The sequence below is a fragment of the Musa acuminata genome, chromosome BXJ2-8 (genome assembly GCF_036884655.1).
Source record: "Musa acuminata AAA Group cultivar baxijiao chromosome BXJ2-8, Cavendish_Baxijiao_AAA, whole genome shotgun sequence".
Taxonomy (NCBI): Eukaryota; Viridiplantae; Streptophyta; class Magnoliopsida; order Zingiberales; family Musaceae; genus Musa; species Musa acuminata.
Genome location: NC_088345.1, coordinates 44,553,317 through 44,575,756, shown reverse-complemented (window position 1 = coordinate 44,575,756; position 22,440 = coordinate 44,553,317). Strand labels below are relative to the sequence as shown.

General features: G+C 42.7%; 4 protein-coding genes across 4 annotated transcripts; 1 reads left to right on the top strand and 3 right to left on the bottom strand.

Moving 5' to 3' along the window:
* Window positions 1-522: 522 nt before the first annotated feature.
* LOC135620410 (probable WRKY transcription factor 41) lies at window positions 523-5,382 on the bottom strand. The gene is made up of 4 exons (XM_065123334.1): window positions 5,051-5,382; window positions 4,837-4,962; window positions 2,556-2,650; window positions 523-812 (listed from the first exon to the last, which is right to left on the bottom strand). The coding sequence occupies exons 1-4, from the start codon at window positions 5,380-5,382 to the stop codon at window positions 523-525; spliced, it is 843 nt and encodes a 280-aa protein (XP_064979406.1).
* A 5,620-nt stretch (window positions 5,383-11,002) lies between these two features.
* Window positions 11,003-12,274, top strand: LOC135618231 (transcription factor TRY-like). Its single transcript, XM_065119100.1, has 3 exons — window positions 11,003-11,322; window positions 11,410-11,497; window positions 11,927-12,274. Exons 1-3 carry the CDS (start codon window positions 11,268-11,270, stop codon window positions 12,042-12,044), a joined length of 261 nt encoding a protein of 86 aa, XP_064975172.1. The 5' UTR covers window positions 11,003-11,267; the 3' UTR covers window positions 12,045-12,274.
* A 1,097-nt stretch (window positions 12,275-13,371) lies between these two features.
* LOC135619603 (uncharacterized) lies at window positions 13,372-16,247 on the bottom strand. Its single transcript, XM_065121769.1, has 6 exons — window positions 16,024-16,247; window positions 15,659-15,720; window positions 15,295-15,430; window positions 15,132-15,204; window positions 13,979-14,044; window positions 13,372-13,863 (listed from the first exon to the last, which is right to left on the bottom strand). The coding sequence occupies exons 1-6, from the start codon at window positions 16,170-16,172 to the stop codon at window positions 13,645-13,647; spliced, it is 705 nt and encodes a 234-aa protein (XP_064977841.1). The 5' UTR covers window positions 16,173-16,247; the 3' UTR covers window positions 13,372-13,644.
* Window positions 16,248-16,378: 131 nt separating this feature from the next.
* Window positions 16,379-19,527, bottom strand: LOC135619602 (probable polygalacturonase). The gene is made up of 5 exons (XM_065121768.1): window positions 18,579-19,527; window positions 18,283-18,403; window positions 17,356-17,530; window positions 17,198-17,268; window positions 16,379-17,116 (listed from the first exon to the last, which is right to left on the bottom strand). The coding sequence occupies exons 1-5, from the start codon at window positions 18,909-18,911 to the stop codon at window positions 16,479-16,481; spliced, it is 1,338 nt and encodes a 445-aa protein (XP_064977840.1). The 5' UTR covers window positions 18,912-19,527; the 3' UTR covers window positions 16,379-16,478.
* Window positions 19,528-22,440: the final 2,913 nt, after the last annotated feature.

The following is a 22,440-nucleotide window of genomic DNA, read 5'->3' as shown; positions in this document are numbered from 1 at the left end:
TTCCATGCTAGCTAACGTAGCCATGAATGTTTGCCAGTGATACTTACTGCCGGCGCACGCAGAGGCAGTTGCTCATAAAGAGACAATATACATGTGGGAACTATGTACAACTGATGATAATAGTAACAACAACGACAACCAACAAGCTATGATAGTTGGATATGTCTATGATAATAGTAACAACAACGACAACCAACAGCTACATTGACACTTTTGCGCAGAAGCTTGAACTAAAAATAACTCAACTCCATATGTCTATTTTGGCCTTATCATAGCACCTATTTGTCGTACGCAGTGACTCAATTATGTTTATAGGATATATCAGAAAAAGTTGGAATCATCAAACTCCATGTGTTCGAACATGTTCGACATATCCAACTTAGGGGAATTGGTGGTAGAGGTCGCAGCGGGGATGATCTCAGTGAAGTCAGATTCCGAAGTAATCAGAGCTACTCCCCATCGATAGGTGCCCATTCAGAATGGAGACACCGTGAAGTGGTTCGACTCCGAGGTAGTTGGTCTCTAATCGCTGAGTGGCGTGGAAGGAAAGGAGAAGGAAGAAGTCAAGCTTTGATCTTGCATGTCCGAGCCGTGCAGGTGGTGATCCTGGTGAGGGTGCTGTGCCGCCTCGTTCACGGGAGGCCTACGCTGGTCTCGCTGCAAGTATCGTTCCACGGGTGCCGAAGCTGCAGCTGGTTGTGGCCTCTGGAGGCAAGTGATGTCGATGACCCAGGGGTCCTCATCACATCCTTGCGCTTGCTTTGTTGCAAGACTTCCAAGGCCGTTGCGGGTAGGTGCATCTGTAGTAGCACCTGCACAAGTGTCCAAGGATGTCGCCGGAGAATTACGGGAATCTTGAAGTGCCTAAAGAACTGCATGCATCAAGCCACTCCAAGTATTTCCTGTTCAAGCTAGCGAAGGAAACTTATCAAAGTGTAATTTGACAAATAATAATAATAATAAAAGCTACAAGAATAACATATTTACGTAGTTTAATCAATTGACCTACATCCACGGAGGAGCAAATCACTACTATAAAAGAAACAATTATAAATGCCTTAAGAAGATATTCCTATACCATAAAACACCTGAAACTACTACACAAGAAAAGCCTAAAGCAAACAATTAGGATTTCTTATGGTGTATCTGACTTTAAAGCCCATACCCTTATTTATAGTTTAAACAGGAGATACCAAACTTGATTTTCGTGACGTAGGACTATGTGAGACTTGCCAAACTAACAAATCTCCACCTTGGCATGTCCCAACAAAACTTACTCCACCTTCTTCACAAAAGCCCCAATGAGCAATCACCAACAATGAACACCAACCAAGTTCAAGCATTGCTTGAACTTGTAAACCATAAGAGGCTTCGTAAGCATATCAACTGGATTGTCCTTTGTATAAATTTTTTAAACAAGGACCCTTCCCTCAGCAATAGTATCCCATTTGCATCCAATAATTTTCTTACCTGAAGACGGCTTCACAAGATCTCAAGTTCTATTATGATTGAGAGATTTTATTTCTTAATTCATCGCAATCAACCACTTAGTGGAATTATCATAAGAAACTACATTTGAGTAGGTAGTAGGCTCACCAACTTCACTTGTTTCTTTTGCAACAGACAAAGCATATGCAACCAAATTTGCATATCTTTGTAATGGTCGAATATCTCTTCATGGTCTATCTTTGGCTATGGAATATTGCTCTTCCTCTAGATCATCTTCGTCAGTAGACTCGGGACCATCTACTAGTATTCTTTGAGTAGAAGAGTTCGACTTAAAAGAATCTGAATTACTAATCTCAAGCTCCATCTGCTTCTGCGCACTATCATTTATACAACTAGTAGATTCCTCTTTGGAAGATAACATAGACAATTCATCAAAAGTAACATCTCTACTGATTATAAATTTTAGGGATTTGGGATCAGAACACCATAATCTGTATCCTTTCACCCCAAAAGCATACTCAAGGAAAATACACTTTTTCGCTCGAGGCTCTAATTTTTCTTTATTTATATGCATGTATGCTGGATACCCAAAAATTTTTAAATCAAAGTAATCAGCAGAAGTACCTAACCAAACTTCCTCCGGAGTTTTAAAGTTAAGTGCTACAGAAGGAGCGCGGTTGACAACGTAACAGGTCATATTAATCGCCTCTGCCCAAAAGTCCTTTGTCAACCCTGTATTTGAGATCATACACCTTGCTCTCTCCAAGAGTGTTCTGTTCGTACGTTCGGTCACACCATTTTGCTGAGGCGTCATCCTAACAGTGCGATGCCGAATAATTCCTTAATTTTTACAAAATTCATCAAAGTCACCTTCATAAAATTTCATGCCATTATCTGTTCGAAGCCGTTTAATCTGTTTACTTGTTTGCTTCTCAATCAAAGCCTTCCATTGTTTAAAGGTTAGAAAATATCATTTTTATGCTTCAAAAAATAAACCCAAACTTTCTTGGAATAATCGTCAATGAAAGTCAACATATACCTGGCACCACCCTTAGACTGAACACGAGCTAAACCCCAAAGGTCTGAATGAATATAGTCAAGAGTACCTTTCGTTTTGTGAATTGCCGAATAATTGAAGTTGTCTCTTTTCTGCTTTCCAAAAATGCAGTGTTCATAAAAATCCAATGGCCCAGTACTCTGTCTACAAAGAAAATCCCTTTTGCTCAATATGCTCAAACCTTTTTCACTTATATGACCCAAACACATATGCCATAATTTGGTGATGTCAGAATCAGATAATGATGATGACGAGACTGCAACTGAGCCCGTGACAGTAGTTCCCTACAAAATATACAAGCTACCAGACTTACAAGCTTTCATAACAACAATGGCACTTCTAGAAACTTTCATAACTCCACATTCAGTTGCGTATTTATAGGTAAGGGTCTCTAGGGTGCCTAAAGAGATGAGATTCTTTTTTAAATCAGGAACATGTCTAATATTAGTGAGCGTCCTCATAATACCATAATGCATTTTAATTCGGATTGTACCTCTACCTACAACATCACACGCGGTATTATTGCCCATCAAAATAATTCCACCATTACAAGATTCATACGTAGAAAACAAATCTCTATTATGACACATGTGATAAGAACAACCTGAATATAAAATCTAATAATTTTAGACCTCGTCCTGTCATCAGTAGCAAAGAAAATATTTTCAACATTCTCAACTGATACATTAGCTTCAGTGGACTCAATAGTTTTCTCAATAAATTTTTCCTTTTGATTTAATTTATTTTTCAATTTAAAGTAATCAGCCTTAATATGCCCCATTTTATGACAATATCTGCATTCCAAATTTCTATGTCTGGATTTAGAATTAGATTTAGATCTACTATTATCAAATTCTCTTTTATCCATTCTATCCCTGACAATCATACCTTCAGCCTGATTCCCTTTACTTTCCCCAGTGATATCCCTATCTATTTGCTCCTTAGATTTTAGTACAGATTTAATTTCCTAATACGAAATTATTATTTTTTCATAAATTATAGTATCACATAAATTATAGTAATAGGGTCTTATCCTCGTCATCAATTGTCACATCTATATTCTCTAAATCTATAACTAAGGAATCAAATTTATCAAGAGCATAGATGTACCTTCAGTCATCTGAAGCATATACAAACTCTGCTTCAAGTAGAGATGATTCTCCACTGTCCTCTTCATATACAAGGCTTTAAGTTTATCTCATATGCTATTAGCCGTAGTCTCTATAGCTACCTCCCTAAAACCTCGTCGGAGAGATTTAAAATAATGTTTGATCGAGCCTTCTTATCTATACCCGCAAGATCTTCCTTTGATGTATCTTCTGAAATGTTCTCAGCTCCCTATAGTGCCAAATCAACTCCGTCTTGATCCAAAATGACCTCCATCTTAGGTTGCCACATGCCTAAGTTGACATTTTTGTCGAATTTCTCGACAACGATCTTTGTTATTGTCATCGTTGTCAAAAGATCTCGAAACCAGGCTCTGATACCAGTTTGTTAAAGCTAGCCTCAAGAAATTTACCAAAGGATAGGTTCGGTCAATTGACCTACATCCACGGACGAATGAGGAGCAAATCACTACTATAAAAGAGATAATTATAAATGCTTTAGGAAGATGTTTCTAGGCTATAAAATACTTAAAACTACTAAACAAGAAAAGCCTAAAGCAAACAATTAGGTTTTCTTGTGGTATCTGACTTCAAAGTTCATATCCTTATTTATAGTTTAAATAGAAATGTCAAATTTGATTTTACTGATGTGAAACTATGTGAAACTTGCCAAACTAATACTTTCAAGTTGACATGCTATCGGTGAAGAAAGTGATGCAAGAACTCATGGCAAAATCGACTAGTCCGGGAAGCTCACATGATTTTGTGACGTATTAGGCAAAAAGTCTTCGCGCGAACGTATTTAGCAACTGTACCAACTATCTCGTACACAAACTAAGCGATTTCCGATTGACATGATTGATCGACCCATGGTCGCCATAAATAGCTGATATGTTCGAATGTGGAGCTGTCGCAGCATTGCTCACATCATCCATGATAACATAACATAGCCTCACCGCAATCTTGGGGTTGACTTATCTGTGATAGCAAAACTGGTGAGAGAAGAGTAGTTCAGGTATGTGGAGGACGACAGAGTAATTCGATAGATACATGATATGATCGGTAGATGTTTGATAACGTTCCATCTAATTTATTGCGCTGATGTGAGGATGCAGACACCAATGTTGAGGGCAGCGTTCATGGTTCGAGCAAACGTTGGCTGTCAGTCTCAAGCTTGGAAGAGACGATTGAGGAACAGAAGAGGATTCTCATTCGTATGCAAACCTCGGATGCCTGGATCCAAGGATCTCCTTCTGCCCGTACTTCCTCCAGATGTAGCCATCTTCTAGTGCTTCGATCGCTCCACTGCTGGAAACACTAACGTGGCTCGTCCATTTGGGTAGAATTTTGCTGCAACCCAAAGATCATAATGCCCACGAACAAACCATTCTTCCACGATGGTTAGCTGCAGGTACTACCGTACGCTATTCGTTTGTACCTGTTCTCGCACGTCTTCCGGCGTTCATGTTCCTTGACGACCCTTTCCGAATTCCGGCGCCTGGGGTTCCTGTTGTTCGATCGAGGCGGGTGTGATGCAGCTGCGTCGTGGTTGGTGCACGCGTGCTGCCGTGAGTACCCTTCGGAATCCACTGGTTTGGCCATGGATATGGCTTCCTTCAAAGTTGACCTTATCTGTCCTGCCAATGGTTTGCAATGCTGAACCAGGAAAGCAACCTCCAGATTAGTTTCCAGTTGCCTCGTTTGCTCCTCACCTTGAGCTAGCAAACGCAGCAGCAGCTTGAGATCTAATGCAGTACCGCCGCTCTGCATCGCTGGATGAAAAAGACTCAGAAGAGTTCAAGAAGTTGACAGGGGTAGAACAAATGATAGTTATGTATGTTTTATGTATGTTTCAAGAAGCAGCACATCTAGAAATTATAGGGAAATTTCTATAACTAACTCAATCATGGATGATATGATGGAATGAGGTAGTTAGCACTAGGTCCTATAAATATGATCATAGTTCATAAAACAAGATAAAATGAGAATACACTAGAGAATATCTTGTAAGTATTCTAGTCAATCCTCTTGTTTTAAATACTACATCGATTTTCTTGATCGAAAGAATTCTATTTTTAGTATTTCCTTGCTCCTCCATCCCTAACATTTGTTGTATCAGAGCTTAGTTCCAATTTGAACTAGGCATTATTACTTTCAATGGTAATTCTATGTCGCAACCTCTTATTCTCATTTTTTTCGGGTAAATGCTATGAATTTTGGAGTATCAAGATAAAGACTCTATTCAAGTCTTAAGATCTTTGAGACTTAATAGAGAATGGATATGGATCTAGATGAAGAAATCAGGTTGAGAGAGAATAGAAAGAATAACTCAAAGGCATTATTCTTCATTCAACAAGTTGTATATTAGACAATCTTCTCGAGAATTACAGTAGCGACAATCTCAAAGCAAGCTTGGTTGATACTTCAAAATAAATTTCAAGGTTCATCAAGGGTGATTACAGTAAAACTTCAAACCTTTCGTCGTGAGTTTAAAATTTTGCTCATGAAAAGCAATGAATCGGTGCAAGATTTTCTTTCTCGAGTGATTGAAATTATTAGTCAAATGAAATCTTATGGTGAATATCTTCATGATCATATAATTCTTACAAAAGTTTTGAGAAGTTTATTCTAAAATTTGATCATGTTGTTACCGCAATCGAGTCAAAAGATTTATCTACATTTTCATTTGATGAACTAATAGGTTCCTTGTAAGCATATGAAGCAAGATTGAATATGTTACTTGAAAAAAGTGAAGAAAAATTATTTTAGGTTAAGGGAGAGTCTTCTACTTCAAAAGAAGATAAAAAATTAGCAAAATGATTTCATGGTAGAGAAAATGGAAGAAGAAGAGGAAGATGACACTTTGATATGCATGAATAAAGGTAATCAAATTATGATAAAAAAAATTATAAGAGTGTAATTCAATGTTACTATTGTAAAAAGTTTAGTAAGATGAAAATAAATTGCTGGAAAAGAGAAAAACAAGCAAGCTATATGAAGGAAAATGAAGAAAATAGTAAGTTATTTATGACTCATTCACAAGTTAATGATATCTCAAATGATATTTAGTTTCTGGATAGTGGATGTTCTAATGATATGTCAGGCATAAGATCAATATTTAGAGATATTGATGAAACTCATAAGTTAGAAAGTTAGACTTGAGATAACAAGCAAATCCAAGTGGAAGGAAAAAGAACAATTGAGGTGAAGATAAATCAAGAGAAGGTAAAATACCTTGATAATATTTTTTTTGTTTATACTTTATCACGTAACTTGTTGAGTGTTGGCCAATTGATAGATGGTAGATATTCAATTATATTTAATGATGATTCATGCATAATTAAAGATAAAAAATCTGGTTTGATTACGGTAAATGTTTACATAATGTAAAATAAGATGTTTCCACTTGATATTTCAAATATTGAAAATCATGCTCTTATTGCAACTCAAAAGAATGAGTCTAATTTATGACATTTAAGATATGAACATCTTAACATTACGAATTTAAGGTTATTAAATAAAAAAAAATTGAATTACCTAAAATTAATATACTTGATATATGAGAATGATGCATTTATGACAAACAAAATAAAAAATTATTTTCTACTGGAAATGCATGAAGAGCATATAATAATCTTGAATTAATTCATGCTGACTTATGTGAACATATGAATATAAAGTTATTTAGTAGAAGTTAATATTTTTTATTATTTACTGATGATTATAGTCACATGAGATGGAAATATTTTCTGAAATTAAAATCTGAAACGTTTACTAATTTTTAAAAATTCAAGATACTTGTAGAAAGACAAAGTGGTAAATACATAAAGACATTTCAGATAGATAGAGGTAGTAAATTTTTATCTAATGAGTTTAGTTTTTTTTATGAAAAAAATGGTATTCATATATAATTGACAACACCATATATACCGTAACAAAATGGTATAATTGAATGTGAAAATCAAACTGTCATTGAAATGACAAGAAGTTTGTTTAAAGGAAAACACCTTCCAAATGGCAGAAGTAGTTGTAATAGTAATTTATTTGTTAAATATTTCACCAACAAATGTTGTTATAAATTAAACTCCTTTTGAGGGTATGTTATGAAATTAAGTGTAAGCTATGTAAAAATTTTTAGTTGTATTGCTTATGCTTTAGTGAATTCACAAAATCATCACAAGCTTGATGAAAAATTCGAAAAATATATTTTAATTGGTTATTCGTTATGATTCAAAACATATCAATTATATAATCATGTTAGTGGCAAAGTTATTATTATCAATAGAAATATTTTTTATCAAAGGCAAGTTAGAATTGGGAGACCAATAAAAGTGAAAAACAAATTTAGATTCTAACAGAATTAGACACTCTACGTAATCAAATGATAAATCCTACTCCAACAAGTTCATCATCAATCTCACCCAATAACAGTTCAAATTCTGATTTCTCAGATGAAATCCCTTCAAAAAATTTCAGATCACTAATAGAAATTTATGACTTAACATTTCTATAACTTTTGAGGAAGCAATTGAAAAAAAAGGAATAACGAAGAAATCAAGTCAAGAATGATCAAGAGAGCTAATCCTAGAATCAAGAGTTACTGTTCTTAATCCACGTTCTAGATTGAGAGAAGATGATCTCCAAACGTCCGAATTTAAACTCGATAATTGAGAAGGATGATTGGGCCTTCGGGACTCAGAAGTCAGTTCAGAACTGGTCTTGAGCGAAATGGCACACCAAGTTTAACTTGGAATGTCAAGATCTTGTTGTATCTTCTTCTACTTTTTGATGATTCTGCTCGTTCAGCACTCTGGTCTTTGGTCATACTTCCCGCTGACCGATTCAAACCCGGAAACAGAGATTTGTTCGACAAAAAAAAATCATGGGAGAAGAAATTTATTGGTGTTTCGTAGCCGACACTCAAAACAGAAAAGTATCGTATTTCCATTAGTCGATGATAGGAGCTAATCTAACCACCTCACTATCACTCATGGGGACCACCATATCTAGTTAATGAGAATTGCTCCTTTCATCGGCGGGATTATTATTATTATTATTATTATTATTATTATTATTATTATTAAGTTATGTAGTTAAGGTTATGAATGATAAATCTTGGTTTGATTTAGAGTAATAACAAATTAAGTTGGTAATATCAACGCGAGCGTTTTTAAGACTTTATTTGCCCTTTTTATCTAATAAGGTGCATAGTATATTATTCACGTGAAATTTCAGGTAAATAAGTAACATTCTGAATATATATATATATATATATATGAACTAATTCAAAATAAAGAGGTTTGTGATGACATGCAATAAAACTAGACTGAATCATAGGCTCAAATATTTCAGGTTTGTCGGTCCCCATGCCTTAGGTCATGGAGACATCACAACGATAATAATTCACTGAAAGCCACAGAAAAAAAAAAATATTGGTTTCACGCAGAGCTATACATGGATGACGATGATAGCTTGCCATACGAAAAGGGTAGGTTTCTTTGACATCGTTTTGAGTAGATGAACAATCACGACGAGATGGAATCTCTGCACGTATGTCATCACCATTCGTGAATGCGCACTTGTTGTCGAGTTGATTAGACTGTTGTAATTTCCAAATCATTATCTACAAATTAATAAAAGACTAAATAATTTAATAGCCAAAACGCATGCCTCGGGGTGGGTGTTGCCTTCTTCTTCTAGCTCCCTAGCTAGCCAGTAATTAAATACAGTCCAGTATTCTATTAGTCTGTCTGTTCGTCCATCTCCCGAGCCATGTCGGGGAACATAAACATGTCTTGTACGTCAAATTAAAATGGGTGCAGCAGTAGCACATGAACCTAATTTCGAGACCTGTGCTAATTCAATATTCAGCTTCCTACATCAACATGTTGGATGCTGAGGAATGGAAGAATAAGCACCACCGGCAAACGTGTTTTGAGTTCAATTATTGCAACTCTATGACCGATTCAATACGATGTCTCGGTAGGATGGGGGGAGGGGGAGATCTTTGTGTGCTGTGCCGTTTTGACATGAAGAAAGGGAAACTATTTGGTGGCAATTTAAGGCTTTAGACCAAGCTATCGTTTAATGCAGTTTATATGATAGTAATAAGTTCATTTGTGGATAGGGAACATAACCGGAGAGTGAGCTTTTGGATGGACCGAATCTGACCTGATTGATGCTTAACGCAAGCTTTATTCCGGTCTCATATTCTCATTAGTTCGTTCTCATCGATTCCTGCATGCATGGCCACCTTAACCCGATGCCTGGAAACCGCCATGCCCATACGATATCCTAAAGGGAACTGTCACGACGTTGCATACCGGATAGAGCCAGCCAGCCGGACGAGAGCAGAAGGACCGACTGTATTCCGGTCTGCCATTCTTCTGATGGTGAACAGTAAGAGTAAGGACGGACTTGGGTTCCTGGACAGAATCAAACCAACCAGTCAACTCTCTCTCTCTCTCTCTCCTCCTTCGAGGAGTTTGCTCGTAACTCACCACCACGGTTAGGTCTCTTCAATGTGGACTGCAGCAGCCTTTTACCTGCGAATTGATAAGCCTCAACAGACAATGGTCATTAATTATACCAGAAGGCAGCCGTATCCAAACTCCGAAGGGGTTTGCTTCGGATGTGCTGGTAAAGAAAAGCATCTGCGAGCTTATCGATTGGTCCGAGCACTTGGACTCCGAGATGAGTCGCCCATTGCAGCTCGCCTGTCTAAATCCCGACAAGGTTCAAGACGTGTTTATGCTGCGCCACCTGTTTGTCCGAGTCACTGGTACGAACCCCTCGTATTATAAGATATGGTGTTATAGTTTGATGGTAGACTTGTGGTTGTGCCGCCCATCACCGATGGATGGCTTTCTTCTTGGTTGGTATCAAAGCCCTGACAGGATACTGCCGCCCCCACTCCCTCACCTCAAGTTAGGTGACGCCACTGTAACTCGAGGCCCGTCCGTGATTGCGTTAATTTCTTGGTTTGTGGCAATACAGAATCCAACTCATTTTGTTGCCACGGAGGAAAGAAAAGGAGGTGTACTTCCTGGTCGCGAGATCAAAACTTCGTCGCAGAAGAGACACGGGGGGAGATGGACATGAGCGAGCGGTACTAGATTTCCCCTTTTCCCCATCAAGCACCACCTAAATATGCTGTTTTAGGTGGGCGGCCATGGCCCGGTGGGATCCTTCTTTCTTTCTCTTTTTACCCTTCCAGGGCTGACGAGGCGTGGGGCCCGCTCGGGAGGCATGCCAGAGGGGAGGGTGGGGCCATCCCCTCGTGGAGTTTCGAGGGTGACTCGGTCGCGCCTCGCTACGCGGTGGCGGGGAGGAGATCGACAACTACTCGTCAGCTCGGGGTTTTGGCGTTGTCGGGATGTAAGCCGCTCTCACCTGCCGTTCTTTACTTCACTCGACCGCAAGCTGCTCGAGCGCTTTATGGCATCCACACCTTTCCTTCTTTGTTGAAAGGCTAAGAGATCGTTGTTCTTAGCCTTTCTCCTTCTGCCTCTCCAACTACCTCTTCTTCCTCCCCACCTTGCCCAAAGTGTCGCCGCTATATAACCACGCAGTTGCCGCCTCTGTTCTCTCGTACCTTGGTCGGTCGGGGCTGTTCCATCTTTTGCCATCTGACACAGGCGGACGAACGGGAGGCCATGGACAACCGCCGTAAGAAGCAGCGCAGGGCGTCCAGCAGACGGGAGTCGCAAGGTGAGGAGCTTGTGTGACCACCCCCCTGATGGCCTCGGCAGGTTGGTTTTGTTAGAGGGTAACGCTGATGTTGTTGGTGGATGGCAGAGGTCAGCAGCGTGGAGTGGCAGTTCATCAACGTGACGGAGCAAGAGGAAGATCTCATCTATAGAATGTACAGGCTCGTCGGCGACAGGTGAGCCCATGCTCCTGATTCAGAATGTCGGACATGATTAGCTTCATTCTGTCGGTTGCATGCCATATATGAAGTGCACATAACGAAAGATTTAGCGAAGATGAGGGCATGGACGACAATCAGCGATGATGGAAAATATTCATGTCTGCCGGAGATCATGCCGGATAAACCGACCGGTGGATTCTAGTATGGTGTGACCGGTCCAGCCTCGTCAAATACTATTGCTCTGCAATCTCTGTCATGTCAATAAAAGTATGTTTAGTTGTCAAACCGATAAGGTAAGGGTGCAGCACTCTGCGCATGAAATCCAACACAAAGAAAGTCGGTGAAAGTCGTACCAACTTTATTCTACGAATTGGTACTTGGTAATGTATCGGCTGCGCTGCCAATGTCTACTACTTTTAATCTGATGTGGGGGGCTTTTTGCAGATGGGATCTAATAGCTGGCCGGATTCCGGGGAGGAAGCCGGAGGAAATAGAGAGGTTCTGGATAATGAGGCACGGTGAAGGCTTTGCTGCTGCCAGGCGATATGGCAAATACCGCTGAGGGGATGTGGGATTTTGTTCCGGATTAGGATGATGAGGCTGCTCTCTACATTCTATTCTTTTGCGTTCCTTCTCTTCTTGGTCCTTGGTCCTCGGTTTGGAGAGTTTCCTGAGTCGATGCATGTTGTGCGCTTGAGTTTGGTTGAAGCGTGAATGGAGATGTCCGATCCAATCCATCCATATGTAGACATATTTTGTATCCACAATATTCAATGAACTTGAATTCACATCTCTCGAGTGCTCCCCCCTGCTGCATAAGATGCATGTGATGCCCTTTTGGTTCATATGGGAAACCCAGAAGCTGGTCCCTCCCTCAATAGAAGGGACAAGGAAAGGAGACAAAAGTGGTCTCAGAATCCATGAAAGAGGCAGGCGCTGCGTCTCCAGAGAATGATAATAATAGTCAAGCCTGAGGCTCTTAAACGGCTGGTCCGAACGAAGCTGTTATTGTATCATCCTCTTCTGTGCGCGTGACACAGAGAGAGAGAGAGAGATTTAAGGCTGGGAATAATGACAAGGTTGTATCTTTCTTGGGAAGTCGCAAAGAGGCTTATCTGTTTGTTGGTCCTACCAGGGACCGGATATTGGATCAAATTACATGTGAAGCCAAGAAAAATGAAAGAAGAAGAAGAAGAAGAAGAAGAAGAAGAAGAGGATGCTTTGTCCTTTTGCTGTGCTGTAATCAAGCACCGGGTGAAGGTGAAGAAGAGTTGCAGGACTCTTAGAGGAGACCGAGAGACCCCTGTGACCTTTCCGGGGTGATGCTGTCTCTCGATCGCTGAGTTGATTTGGCGGGGCCCCCGCGTTGGGGCCTCATATCCGCGAGAGTTGATTGGCCATCAAAATGCTCGGATTGACTGAATCACCCCGCGAGTGTTTCTGGGTGATATGGAGAGAGGATCGCACATAATTATTGGGTGGTGGATATGATTCCTGACGTTTAATATAATTTTAATTTGTAAATCATAATTATATTATTTAATCCATGGAAGGACTAATATATGTTACACTGAATGGATTATCTTGAAATTGGAAAGGATAAGTATAATGTCATGTCACCTCATGGACATACGTGTCATGTCCATATCATCAGCCAACCGAATATGTTTCGCCCTCGAGAAAGGCTGTCACTTTTTCCACCAACCAAATCAAATCTAGAACTTTGACTTTCAACTTCCAACCATTTTTAACTTTGACTTTCACTAATGTGTTACAACAACCGCCGGACAGTAAGGGAACGATCAACAAGTCAAAACCTGTAATTACGATTTGATCGACAATCTGCATCACTTACAGACATCCTTTCTTCTTAATTTTCAAGCCAAAAGTCAATTCAAGATTTATGGTATTTCCACAATAAGATAAAAGGGCAAAGCAAATACATGCGTTAAGAGTGGAAAGTCAGCACAATAGGATGCAAGTGTTGGTGTATGCACACAGCATTGATTTACAAAATCTTACACCTTAAAACTATCAAACATCACAGGACCCGAAACACCCGTGCCACAGTCGATTATAAATTAGGATCCTAGCATGCCAAAGGAGGAGACTCGACGGTGTTGGAATTGGCAACCTTCAGGTTGGCTTGTGCTTTTCGCATATCACCACTGTTCTAGGATAGATCTGTTGACGAAGTCGGCTATTGCCTTCAGAGATCTTCCTTCGGCTTCGTCCTGATCTATCCCGGTGGACTGTTGGTGCTTCTTTCCAATTTTGAATGAGTGGTCACCGCCATCGATCACATGCAGCTCATTGACACATTTCATTTTCTTGCGGGTGCTTTCCAGCTTATCCAGAGGACACAAACTATCTTTGCTTCCCTATACCAAAGTTCACTTATGAGTCAGCAATCATAACATAAAAGAAGAAAGTCCATGTTGGAATAACAAGGCTACAAAGCTCAGATATCACAATGATTAGTACATGAATCCTAACCTGCACAAACATAGTCGGAGCCTTTAGCTGCAATAATGTCTCATCGCGTACTACTCCGTTCATGCCCTATATCAATGTGAAACGGTGACCAATTAATCTCCATGAATTCAGTGCATTCCTCATCAACTTTTATGACCATCAAATACAACTTCCACATGGATTTTGCAAGTTCTTGAACAAGTAAGATTAGCATAGAATTATAACTTCTCAATTTCTTCCATCAGATTATTTCAAGTCAAAATAAAATGTAGGATGAGGTAAAATTTTCAGCTGATGAGTGTGGCACAAAGATGTCACAAACAATGAAGGGTTCGGTAACTCGTATTGACTTTGCAAGAGAAACAAAACTACACAGATAAAAACATTTATGTTGCACGTTACTCTCACATGTTATTGTAGTTGATCTGATGCGTTACAAAAGAAGGTTTTCTGAAGCAGACAGGTCATAGTTCTTACGAGCTTTAATGATACACTTATGAGTAAAGAAAATTTGGGACCTGGATGGCGATCAACCAGGACTGTGGGTTAATATTTTCTCTAAAAGTGGATCATAAATTGGAAAAAAAAATCAAAAATAAAATATAGTAGGAAACCAGGAAACATGTTCCCTGGCAAAACCAAAATAACCTATGGTAATCGCTTATGAGGGGGCCATACATTATGCCAAACCACCCAGTCTGATCCTATGACAAACAATGACACATAAATTATGATAAAAAAGGAGATTCGTAATCCAACAGGTCTGGACCATTGTATCAGCTGATCCAAGTCCATTCCACCATGCATCCACCGGTTCATTGATCTATCAGGATTGATCCCATGTGTTTGATTGGTGGAGCACCTATTGTATCACAATGGTGCTGCTTCAGTTTCAGCCTTCACAACGGACAAGATGGCCTTATCTTGTACCTCATTTGTTTTTCTTAGAAGAAAAAAAAAACGATGAAGCTACCTCCCAACTCATCCCAAATCAGTTTCGTTCTAACCTTCTTTACGAGTCACTCCTCAAAATGGCTTTTCGGCCTTCCTGCAAGCTACTCCAGTTTTTCTCATATTCCGTTATCAGGTTGCAATACATTAGCCATACACAAATTTACAAAATCTAATAAATGTAAGCAGATCTAAATGAAGAACACAATCAACAGATTAGTACCTTTAGTGGATAACCCAAGCATACGATTGCTGAAACATTGATATCTTCCTTACCAGCTACCATGCAACTGACTCTGTTGAAATCGGAAATTATGCGTTATCGAAGATGACAATTAACCAAACATACATGAATTAGCAGATTAGTCGAATAAACCGACTATTACCTTGATCCCATGGACTTCCCGACCAGAATAAGAGGATGCCCAGGATATTCTTTAATAGCACGTTTCACAACATCCAGGTGATGATCAACTAGCTTTTCTGCTTTGGGAGGAGCTTTGCGTTTTCCGCCAGAGATATCTGCACGGCAATTAAGCCAGTTAAGTGTCATGTACAATCACCTAACAACGTCACCCATTTCCCCTGCCGGTGAACATATCCTCATCAACAAAGCACTATTCTGTAAGTAGAACATAAGATTCCTTGCTTTGCAGATCAGACCGGTACTCTGAAAGCGACCGCTTTGTTTTCCATTGTTTAATCAGACCAATCAATCATCACCTCATGCATCATCCCGAAGATACTCACAGGGATAGTCGAAAGTGACTACTTCGACAGCATCCAGTTCTTCCCCTAACTTTTCCTTCCATCTGAAAACGGCACCATTCATTCTTTAGTTGATAAGCACCAAAGATTTTTTTTTTTTAATTTTACCTTGCGAAAGAGTAACTGGAACATGCATTCATATTAATGAAAAAGAAAAAAAGTACCCTTTTTTTTTCGCAAGGGTGATTTGGGATGTTTAGATAGAATGAAAGAGGAAGAGGAAGCGGAGTTGGAGGAGGAGGTTTGTAGGTTTATAATTTCAATCCAAACACACCAAGGAGCATCAGATCCACCCTGAGGCGGGGCGTTTCATTCGGAAAAGAGCAGCTAGAAACGAAGCCGCTCACCTGAGCATCCACTCGGAGGTGGATGGGGCCCCGGCGCCATGGGCCAAGACCACGAGGGGCGCGCCCTCCTTTCCAGGAGACCCCTCGGCGGCACCCCCCTCGCTCCGGTTCGTCCGGCGGCGCTTCGACGGAGGACGCGCAGCAGCCATGGAGGCAGAGCCGATCAAAACCTAAACCCTATATGCTGATTCTGGAAACACCCGACAAAGTGGGGCACGAAACAGAAACAGAGAACGTAGGAAATGTTTTCATCCCACCGAGCGCGGGAAATCACACCTCACGTACGTCACACGTGCCGCTCTAATCAATTAAGTTCCCCTAAAGTTCAAATCGATTAAGATTTAGGTGCATCAAATCAATTAATTTAATGTGGCCCTTTCATTGTAGATCTGAACTCGAGTTTGATGCTTTACGAAAACCAATCCATGGGCAAAGAAAGAACGAAACTAACGGTCCTAGAACGCGGTGGAGCAGTATCCTGAGCTGATGGTGCGAGCGAGGGCCGAGCATGGCCATGGCTGGACTCCGAGAGCAGCTCCACTGACGTCCACGCACTTCCACGGCGCCGAGCGCTTGGCGACGCCCCACAGCTTGACGTTGGAGAGGCATATCCGAGTGAAGGGTGAGTTCTTGATGCCTTGGATCGATCCAGGCTGCTGCACGTCCACGCCCCACACGTTCTTGATGGTGATGCCGTCCACGGTGGGGATGGCGCGTCGGTCGAAGTACTCGTCGGGGTGGTCGCCGACGTCGCCTGCGATCCGGATCCCCTTGCGCACCTTGTTCATGCTCACGTTGACCACCGTGATGTTCCTTACGAACCCTCCCCTCCCCACGTTGGTCTTGATGTGGATGCCGATGCCGGTGTCGTAGAGGTTGACGTTCTCCACCAGGACGTTCTCCACCCCGCCCGAGGTTTCGCTTCCGATGGCGACGCCGGAGAAGGGCGAGGAACCTGTGAGCCTTCGGATCATGATGCCAGAGCTGGGACGCCCATAAGCGATTCCATACTCGTCCCACCCGCTCTTTACGGCCACCAGATCATCCCCAGTTGAGATGTGGGCATCCTCGATGCAGACGTTCGAGCTGGAATCTGAATCAAACGAGTTTCTTCTTCGATCACCACACATGACGCGGTTGCATGCTCAAAGAGCATTCGAAGGAACCAGTATACCTGGATCTATTCCATCCGTGTTAGGGGAGTCATGCGGAGCCAACACGGTCACGTACTTTATCACCACGTTGCTGCAACAGAGATGCAGATCGTCGTCTTCCTTCAACGCTAGATCAACAGATGGTCGAAAAGAAGAAAAAGGAAGATAATGCAGCTACCTGCAGTAAACAGGGTGAATGTTCCAAAAAGGAGAGTTCTGAAAGACCACATTAGAAATGATAATATCTCTAGAATTCTTGAACTCCACAAGATTCGGTCTTGTGAAATGGAGAGATCTCCGCCTCCACATGTTCCACCACACCTCGCCTTGACCATCGATTGTTCCATTCTCACCTGCGGAAGCAAAATGTGAATCATCCAAACAAACATAGACCATCCTTGATCATCTGAGTATTTGAACCAGGTAATCCATTTGTGCGAGGAAGAAAGCAAAAACAAGCTGCTTGAAATATGTACACATCGTAGGTTCACCAAAGATGGACCTCTGCAAACCAGAGTGGACTGCAAGGATAAAGAAATCTGCCTGAGCTGAGACCTAACTTCGAATCCTTTGCACCGTGAATAGCATCCAGTGTTCGCTATTCACTCTAATATCGTTTAAAATACGAAAATTTGTGATTACAAAAGCGTAGAAGAACACAAATTAGATTCTTGATGTATGAAGAGCGTCTCTCTGTTTTACTGTTGCTGCGCAGGCGAGGCATGCCCTTCTCGACAGATGAACATCGTCCGCTTGGGGAAAAAATCATTAAATTCGAATATTTCCATTATCACATCCTTTTTCTACAAATAATCATGCATGTATGCCCTTTTGTTTGTTCTTATTATTTATCGTTTCAGCTACAGGGCATAGAGATTCGTCTCCGTCGGGTGAAAGACCTTTCAGTGCTTCCGCTAATGTTGCCCAGGAAACAGCGCCCATGTTGGCATTGGACATGGAAACCACTGTGTGTCGCCTATGGTGCATGTTTTGTTAATAGATCTCCACAAAAGAATGTAGAATTCAAAAGAGTGCAGCAGACGACAAACATGCTGCCTCTGCAGAATGCAATAGCAAGACCTAAAGAGCGATGTGATAAAGTCACCTGTTATGATCACATCACTGATGCCGTCTCCCTGAATGAAGCTCATGTATCTACGGCCCGGCAGCTCCCGCCCTCTTCCATACGACGGTAAAGGATCCACCAAAGGCCACCTCCGTGTATCCTGCACAGCTCAACTTTGCGAGTGTCAGCGGAACCCACAGCAGTATCCTCTGGCATCCGTGTACAAAAATGAAGGTACAGACATTGAAGGATATGTAACCCCAAGTTTAGTCCACTTCATAACTTGGTCTACTAGGTGGTTAGAAGAGAAGGTTAAATGTGACGAGAAGACACGCCTGGGTGGCCTTGATGATGGCTCCTCGGGCCAGGTAAAGCGTCATGTGGCTGGTTAGGCTGACGCTCCCTGTGAGCCAAACGCCGGGGGGGACGTAGAGAAGAGTACCACCTCTGCGTCGAAGGTGCTGAATCCGATAGATGGCCTTCTTGAAAGGCCAAGTGTTGAGCGTCTTCCCGTCTCCCACAGCTCCGAAGTCCGTGATCGAAATCACCTCCCTTCGCCGCTTCATCGGCACGACGTCGGAGCACGACGCCTCCGTCACCGCCACGCTGCATTGCAGCAGGAGAGGCAGCAGGGCCGCCATCAGCACCAAGGCTCGAGAAGGAACCATCTTTTTCAGCTAAAAAGGTCGAGTTTAATGAATCTTCCACGATACGCTAAAGACTTGGTGCTAGACGAGCGAATTCGTACAGAGAAAACCAAGGATTTGGAGCCAAAAGATTTCTGGGAAGCCAAAGTCAAGGTCTTCAGGAAGGAAACAAGTAGGAAGTGAAGATAGGAAGCAGAGGAGTCCGAGAAGAGGGCTCCAAGCACAGCTTTTACAGACCAGGATTTGAATCTGGATCCCCAGAGCCTCAACGTGGGATGCAAAGAGACTCCAAGAGAAAGAATCCAGAGCAGGGAAACCTGGAGCTGAGGCTCAGGGAGAAAGGCTACATCGATCCAAGCAGAAAGCTCCAGCGCAAGAGATAACAGTCTCTCGGGTGCCTCCCGTTTGTGGCCTCTAACAGAAGCAGACAGCAATTCCACCACCGTAGTGAATGTGTAATTAATAGAAGACGCCATTTGTTTAGATATTATCTTTCGTTTCATGGCTTCATATGAGTTCGCAAGAGAGATAGAGGGGGGCGAAGTGGGCGGATGGTGGTGGGGAGTTGGGAATCTCTTTTCCCATTCCGGCTTTAAGTCATCTCTTAGATCGAGGAATGGAGTGCGAATTGTATGCACGCAAGGGCCATGCATTGCATTGCACGCGCCCACATCGGAGCATGCAATTTAATCCTGCAGGAAAGGTGAGGCCTTTGCAGGGGATGGTGCTTCCTCGATGATTGGCTTTGCCACAGCCATTGAATGTGCTGGGAATCTTTCGCCGTTGAACTTTCATCGTCAGCAAGCGGTGGCCGACACTAACGAGCAAAAGTTTACGAGGAACAGAAGCCTTCCACGATCCAGCCAGCGTGAATTGTTGTGGTTCGGAGCGAGGGATGCTGAAATGGATAATGCTGTCCTTGTGGCATCTGTCAATCGATAGTCATATGATTACTGTGACATACAGGTCGTACCGAGTAGCTAATGTTATTTTAATGTGATGGCGAAGAAGGTTGTATCACATCACAGAGAGCTCGTGAACTCAGTGCCTCTAAAGCAGTGCCGCACTGGCACCAACACATCACATGCTCGATGGTGCAAAGCGTGCAGCCAACACATCACTGGCTACCAAAGTCGCTTTAACCTCGAAGCCAAAAGAACATGGATCCGAGTTCACTTTGACGCCAAACTGAATCATCATCTCAACAATCTTCACTGCGTGTTCCCCAAGGGGACGAGACCTCGTTGCTGCTTTTGCTCTTCCGTCCTTTCCTCTGTCTCAGACCTCATATTCATCTTCATCCCCTGCTGCATCAGAAAGCCTGCAAAAATGGCTGTAGGTTATCATCCTGCAAGTCTAGAGAATTCTAACATTAGACAAGCGAGTTGTCCGCGGTTCATTTTGAGGTTGGAGTTGACGCGAAGAATAAGCTGACAATACTTGCGTGTTCGCTTCTCCACTTTCCCAAGCTGCGTGTTTTGTTCCATGCTAGACCCGTGAACCCGTGAACGCTCCCGGACAATTCAACCAATGAAAGCCCCAAGTGGCGTGTACGTTTGAGTTGCATCCGTTATCGCGATCATCTTCCTCGCTCCAGTGTTGCACATGCAGCCATAGCCTTCGATGAACTCTTCCTACCAATTACTTGTGATACGAAAAGCATGCGCGAAGACGTCACAGAGAAATCTTCCTCGTATCCTGTTGTTAGCGAACAAATATATCGTGACTGATCATTGAGCATGGCTAGGTCCGCGGGTCAATGTCGAGAGCTTTCTATAGAGTGAGCTGGATGCTGAGGTGACCGCACCATCGAGAATGAGTGCTGGTTGGCGTTGGTTAGGATCTGGGCAAATTGATGGCTCACCTTAGGGACGTCGGTCGACAACTTCCAAGGTTGGGACGTTCGCGGACCGTAGGTGGTTGCTTCCTTGCAAAAATGGCCTTCGTCGAGTGATTCCCGACTTTAGCCCCTCCGACGAGCAAGTCAGTAGTGGGTAGAATTATTTTTCCCTCCCCCTAGCCGGAGGCTAGCCCGGAACTTTATACTATTGCACAAGGTTTTATATTATACTATTTCACGGGGCTTTATATTATTTTTCCGCCGACGCACCCACCGTCGATACGGGAGCTGTGTCGCGTCTACTCCTGGGCCAATGGTGAGGAGTACCAGGCCTTGAACATGGTTGACCTTTCAATTGGGGAGCCAGGAGCCCCCTATGCCACCCGATGGGCGACCCTCAAGGCCGATAGTCACATCTTGGACGATGGGCTAACTGCCCAGGAGTTCATCCGAGGGGCGCTCCACCCCATTATAGCCAAGGATCTCTACAACTCCCCCTACGAGGTGCTGGCAGAGCGGGTAGCCAAGTCACTCATTTAGGTAAGTGGTGACTTCCCTTCCTTGCTCAATCCCTTCCTGCATGGGTCCTAACACCGATCCACATGCGGAGCTAGCACTACGACATGGCGCTAATTGACCGGGTGCTCGATGTCGGGCGGGTGATTGAGCGCTAGTCGGACACCTATGCTGCCCTTCGCTTGGAGAACTTGGAGCTGAAGGTCGGAGGGGGGCAACAGGTCATCGTCACGGTCGAAGAGCGCGCCTCGACTCTACTTGAGGAGGTGGCTCATTTGAAGACCGAGCTAGAAGAGAACCGGTCACATATCCAATCACTGGATGACGAGCTACTGACCCTCTCCCATGATGTTGAGACCACCAAATCTTCGGCCTAAGCCACCGAAGAGATCCTGAAGGAGGAGCGACTGGCATTGCCCAAGAAGGTCGAGGAGGCGGTCGCCATATACAAAGCATCCGTCAGGTTCGAGCGTGGCCTAGTGAGGTCGAGGCGAGCCACGTATGAGTACGAGTACCGGGTGGCCTGCACTTGCTTCTGAGCGAAGTACTTGGACCTGGAGCTGGAGTCAGACCCATTCACCGACAACTCGACGAATCAAGACATCGACATGCCGACAAATGTCCCCTTCGACGATGGGCCCGAGACCCCGCCCCCTAGCTAGGGGCTGCATTTCCCTTTTCTTTTCCTTCTGTTCTGGTTGGGTTAGGAACCGTACCGTCCGACCACCTTGTGTATTTCCTCTTTTGTCAAGAAGCACTTTCATTTTGAAATTCTGACTTGCTTTTTCTCGAGTGTGGGTGTACATGCTTCGTATGTCTTCTTCTCACCCAGACTTGCTTCTTTTATGGGTAGAATTTCTTTAGGTTTATCACGTTCCATGTTCTCGGCAGGGGGATTCCCTCCATAGTCTCAAGTTGGTAGGTCCTCTCTCGGACCATGTCGTAGACTCGATATGGGCCTTCCCAGTTAGGGGTGAGCTTTCCCCTTGCTCGAGTCAGGTCACTCACCTCTGCTTTTCGGAGGACGAGGTCCTTGACCTTGATTGGCCATGGGCGGACTCTGCGGTTGTATACCCAAGTCGTTGCCTTCTTATACACTAAGGTATGTAGATGCACCTTGGCTCTCCTTTCTTTGAGGAGATCTAAGTTTGCTTGGAGGCCCTTCTAGGAGTCTTCTTTTTTGTAATTGGAGGT

Excerpts from the sequence above, each read along its gene's own strand:
- LOC135619603 (XM_065121769.1), bottom strand. The coding sequence starts at position 16,172 with ATGGCTGCTGCGCGTCCTCCGTCGAAGCGCCGCCGGACGAACCGGAGC. Across the intron at positions 14,045-15,131 it reads GCTTGGGTTATCCACTAAAG|GGCATGAACGGAGTAGTACG; the intron begins GTACTAATCTGT and ends ACATTGATATAG. Across the intron at positions 13,864-13,978 it reads CTCCGACTATGTTTGTGCAG|GGAAGCAAAGATAGTTTGTG; the intron begins GTTAGGATTCAT and ends ACTTTGGTATAG.
- LOC135618231 (XM_065119100.1), top strand. The coding sequence starts at position 11,268 with ATGGACAACCGCCGTAAGAAGCAGCGCAGGGCGTCCAGCAGACGGGAG. Across the intron at positions 11,323-11,409 it reads CAGCAGACGGGAGTCGCAAG|AGGTCAGCAGCGTGGAGTGG; the intron begins GTGAGGAGCTTG and ends GGTGGATGGCAG. Across the intron at positions 11,498-11,926 it reads TACAGGCTCGTCGGCGACAG|ATGGGATCTAATAGCTGGCC; the intron begins GTGAGCCCATGC and ends GGCTTTTTGCAG.
- LOC135619602 (XM_065121768.1), bottom strand. The coding sequence starts at position 18,911 with ATGGTTCCTTCTCGAGCCTTGGTGCTGATGGCGGCCCTGCTGCCTCTC. Across the intron at positions 17,269-17,355 it reads ATTCACCCTGTTTACTGCAG|CAACGTGGTGATAAAGTACG; the intron begins GTAGCTGCATTA and ends TCTCTGTTGCAG. Across the intron at positions 17,117-17,197 it reads CACGGATGGAATAGATCCAG|ATTCCAGCTCGAACGTCTGC; the intron begins GTATACTGGTTC and ends CGTTTGATTCAG.
- LOC135620410 (XM_065123334.1), bottom strand. The coding sequence starts at position 5,382 with ATGCAGAGCGGCGGTACTGCATTAGATCTCAAGCTGCTGCTGCGTTTG. Across the intron at positions 4,963-5,050 it reads CGGAAGACGTGCGAGAACAG|CAAAATTCTACCCAAATGGA; the intron begins GTACAAACGAAT and ends TTTGGGTTGCAG. Across the intron at positions 2,651-4,836 it reads CTTGGATCCAGGCATCCGAG|ACAGAGTACTGGGCCATTGG; the intron begins GTTTGCATACGA and ends TTTTCTTTGTAG.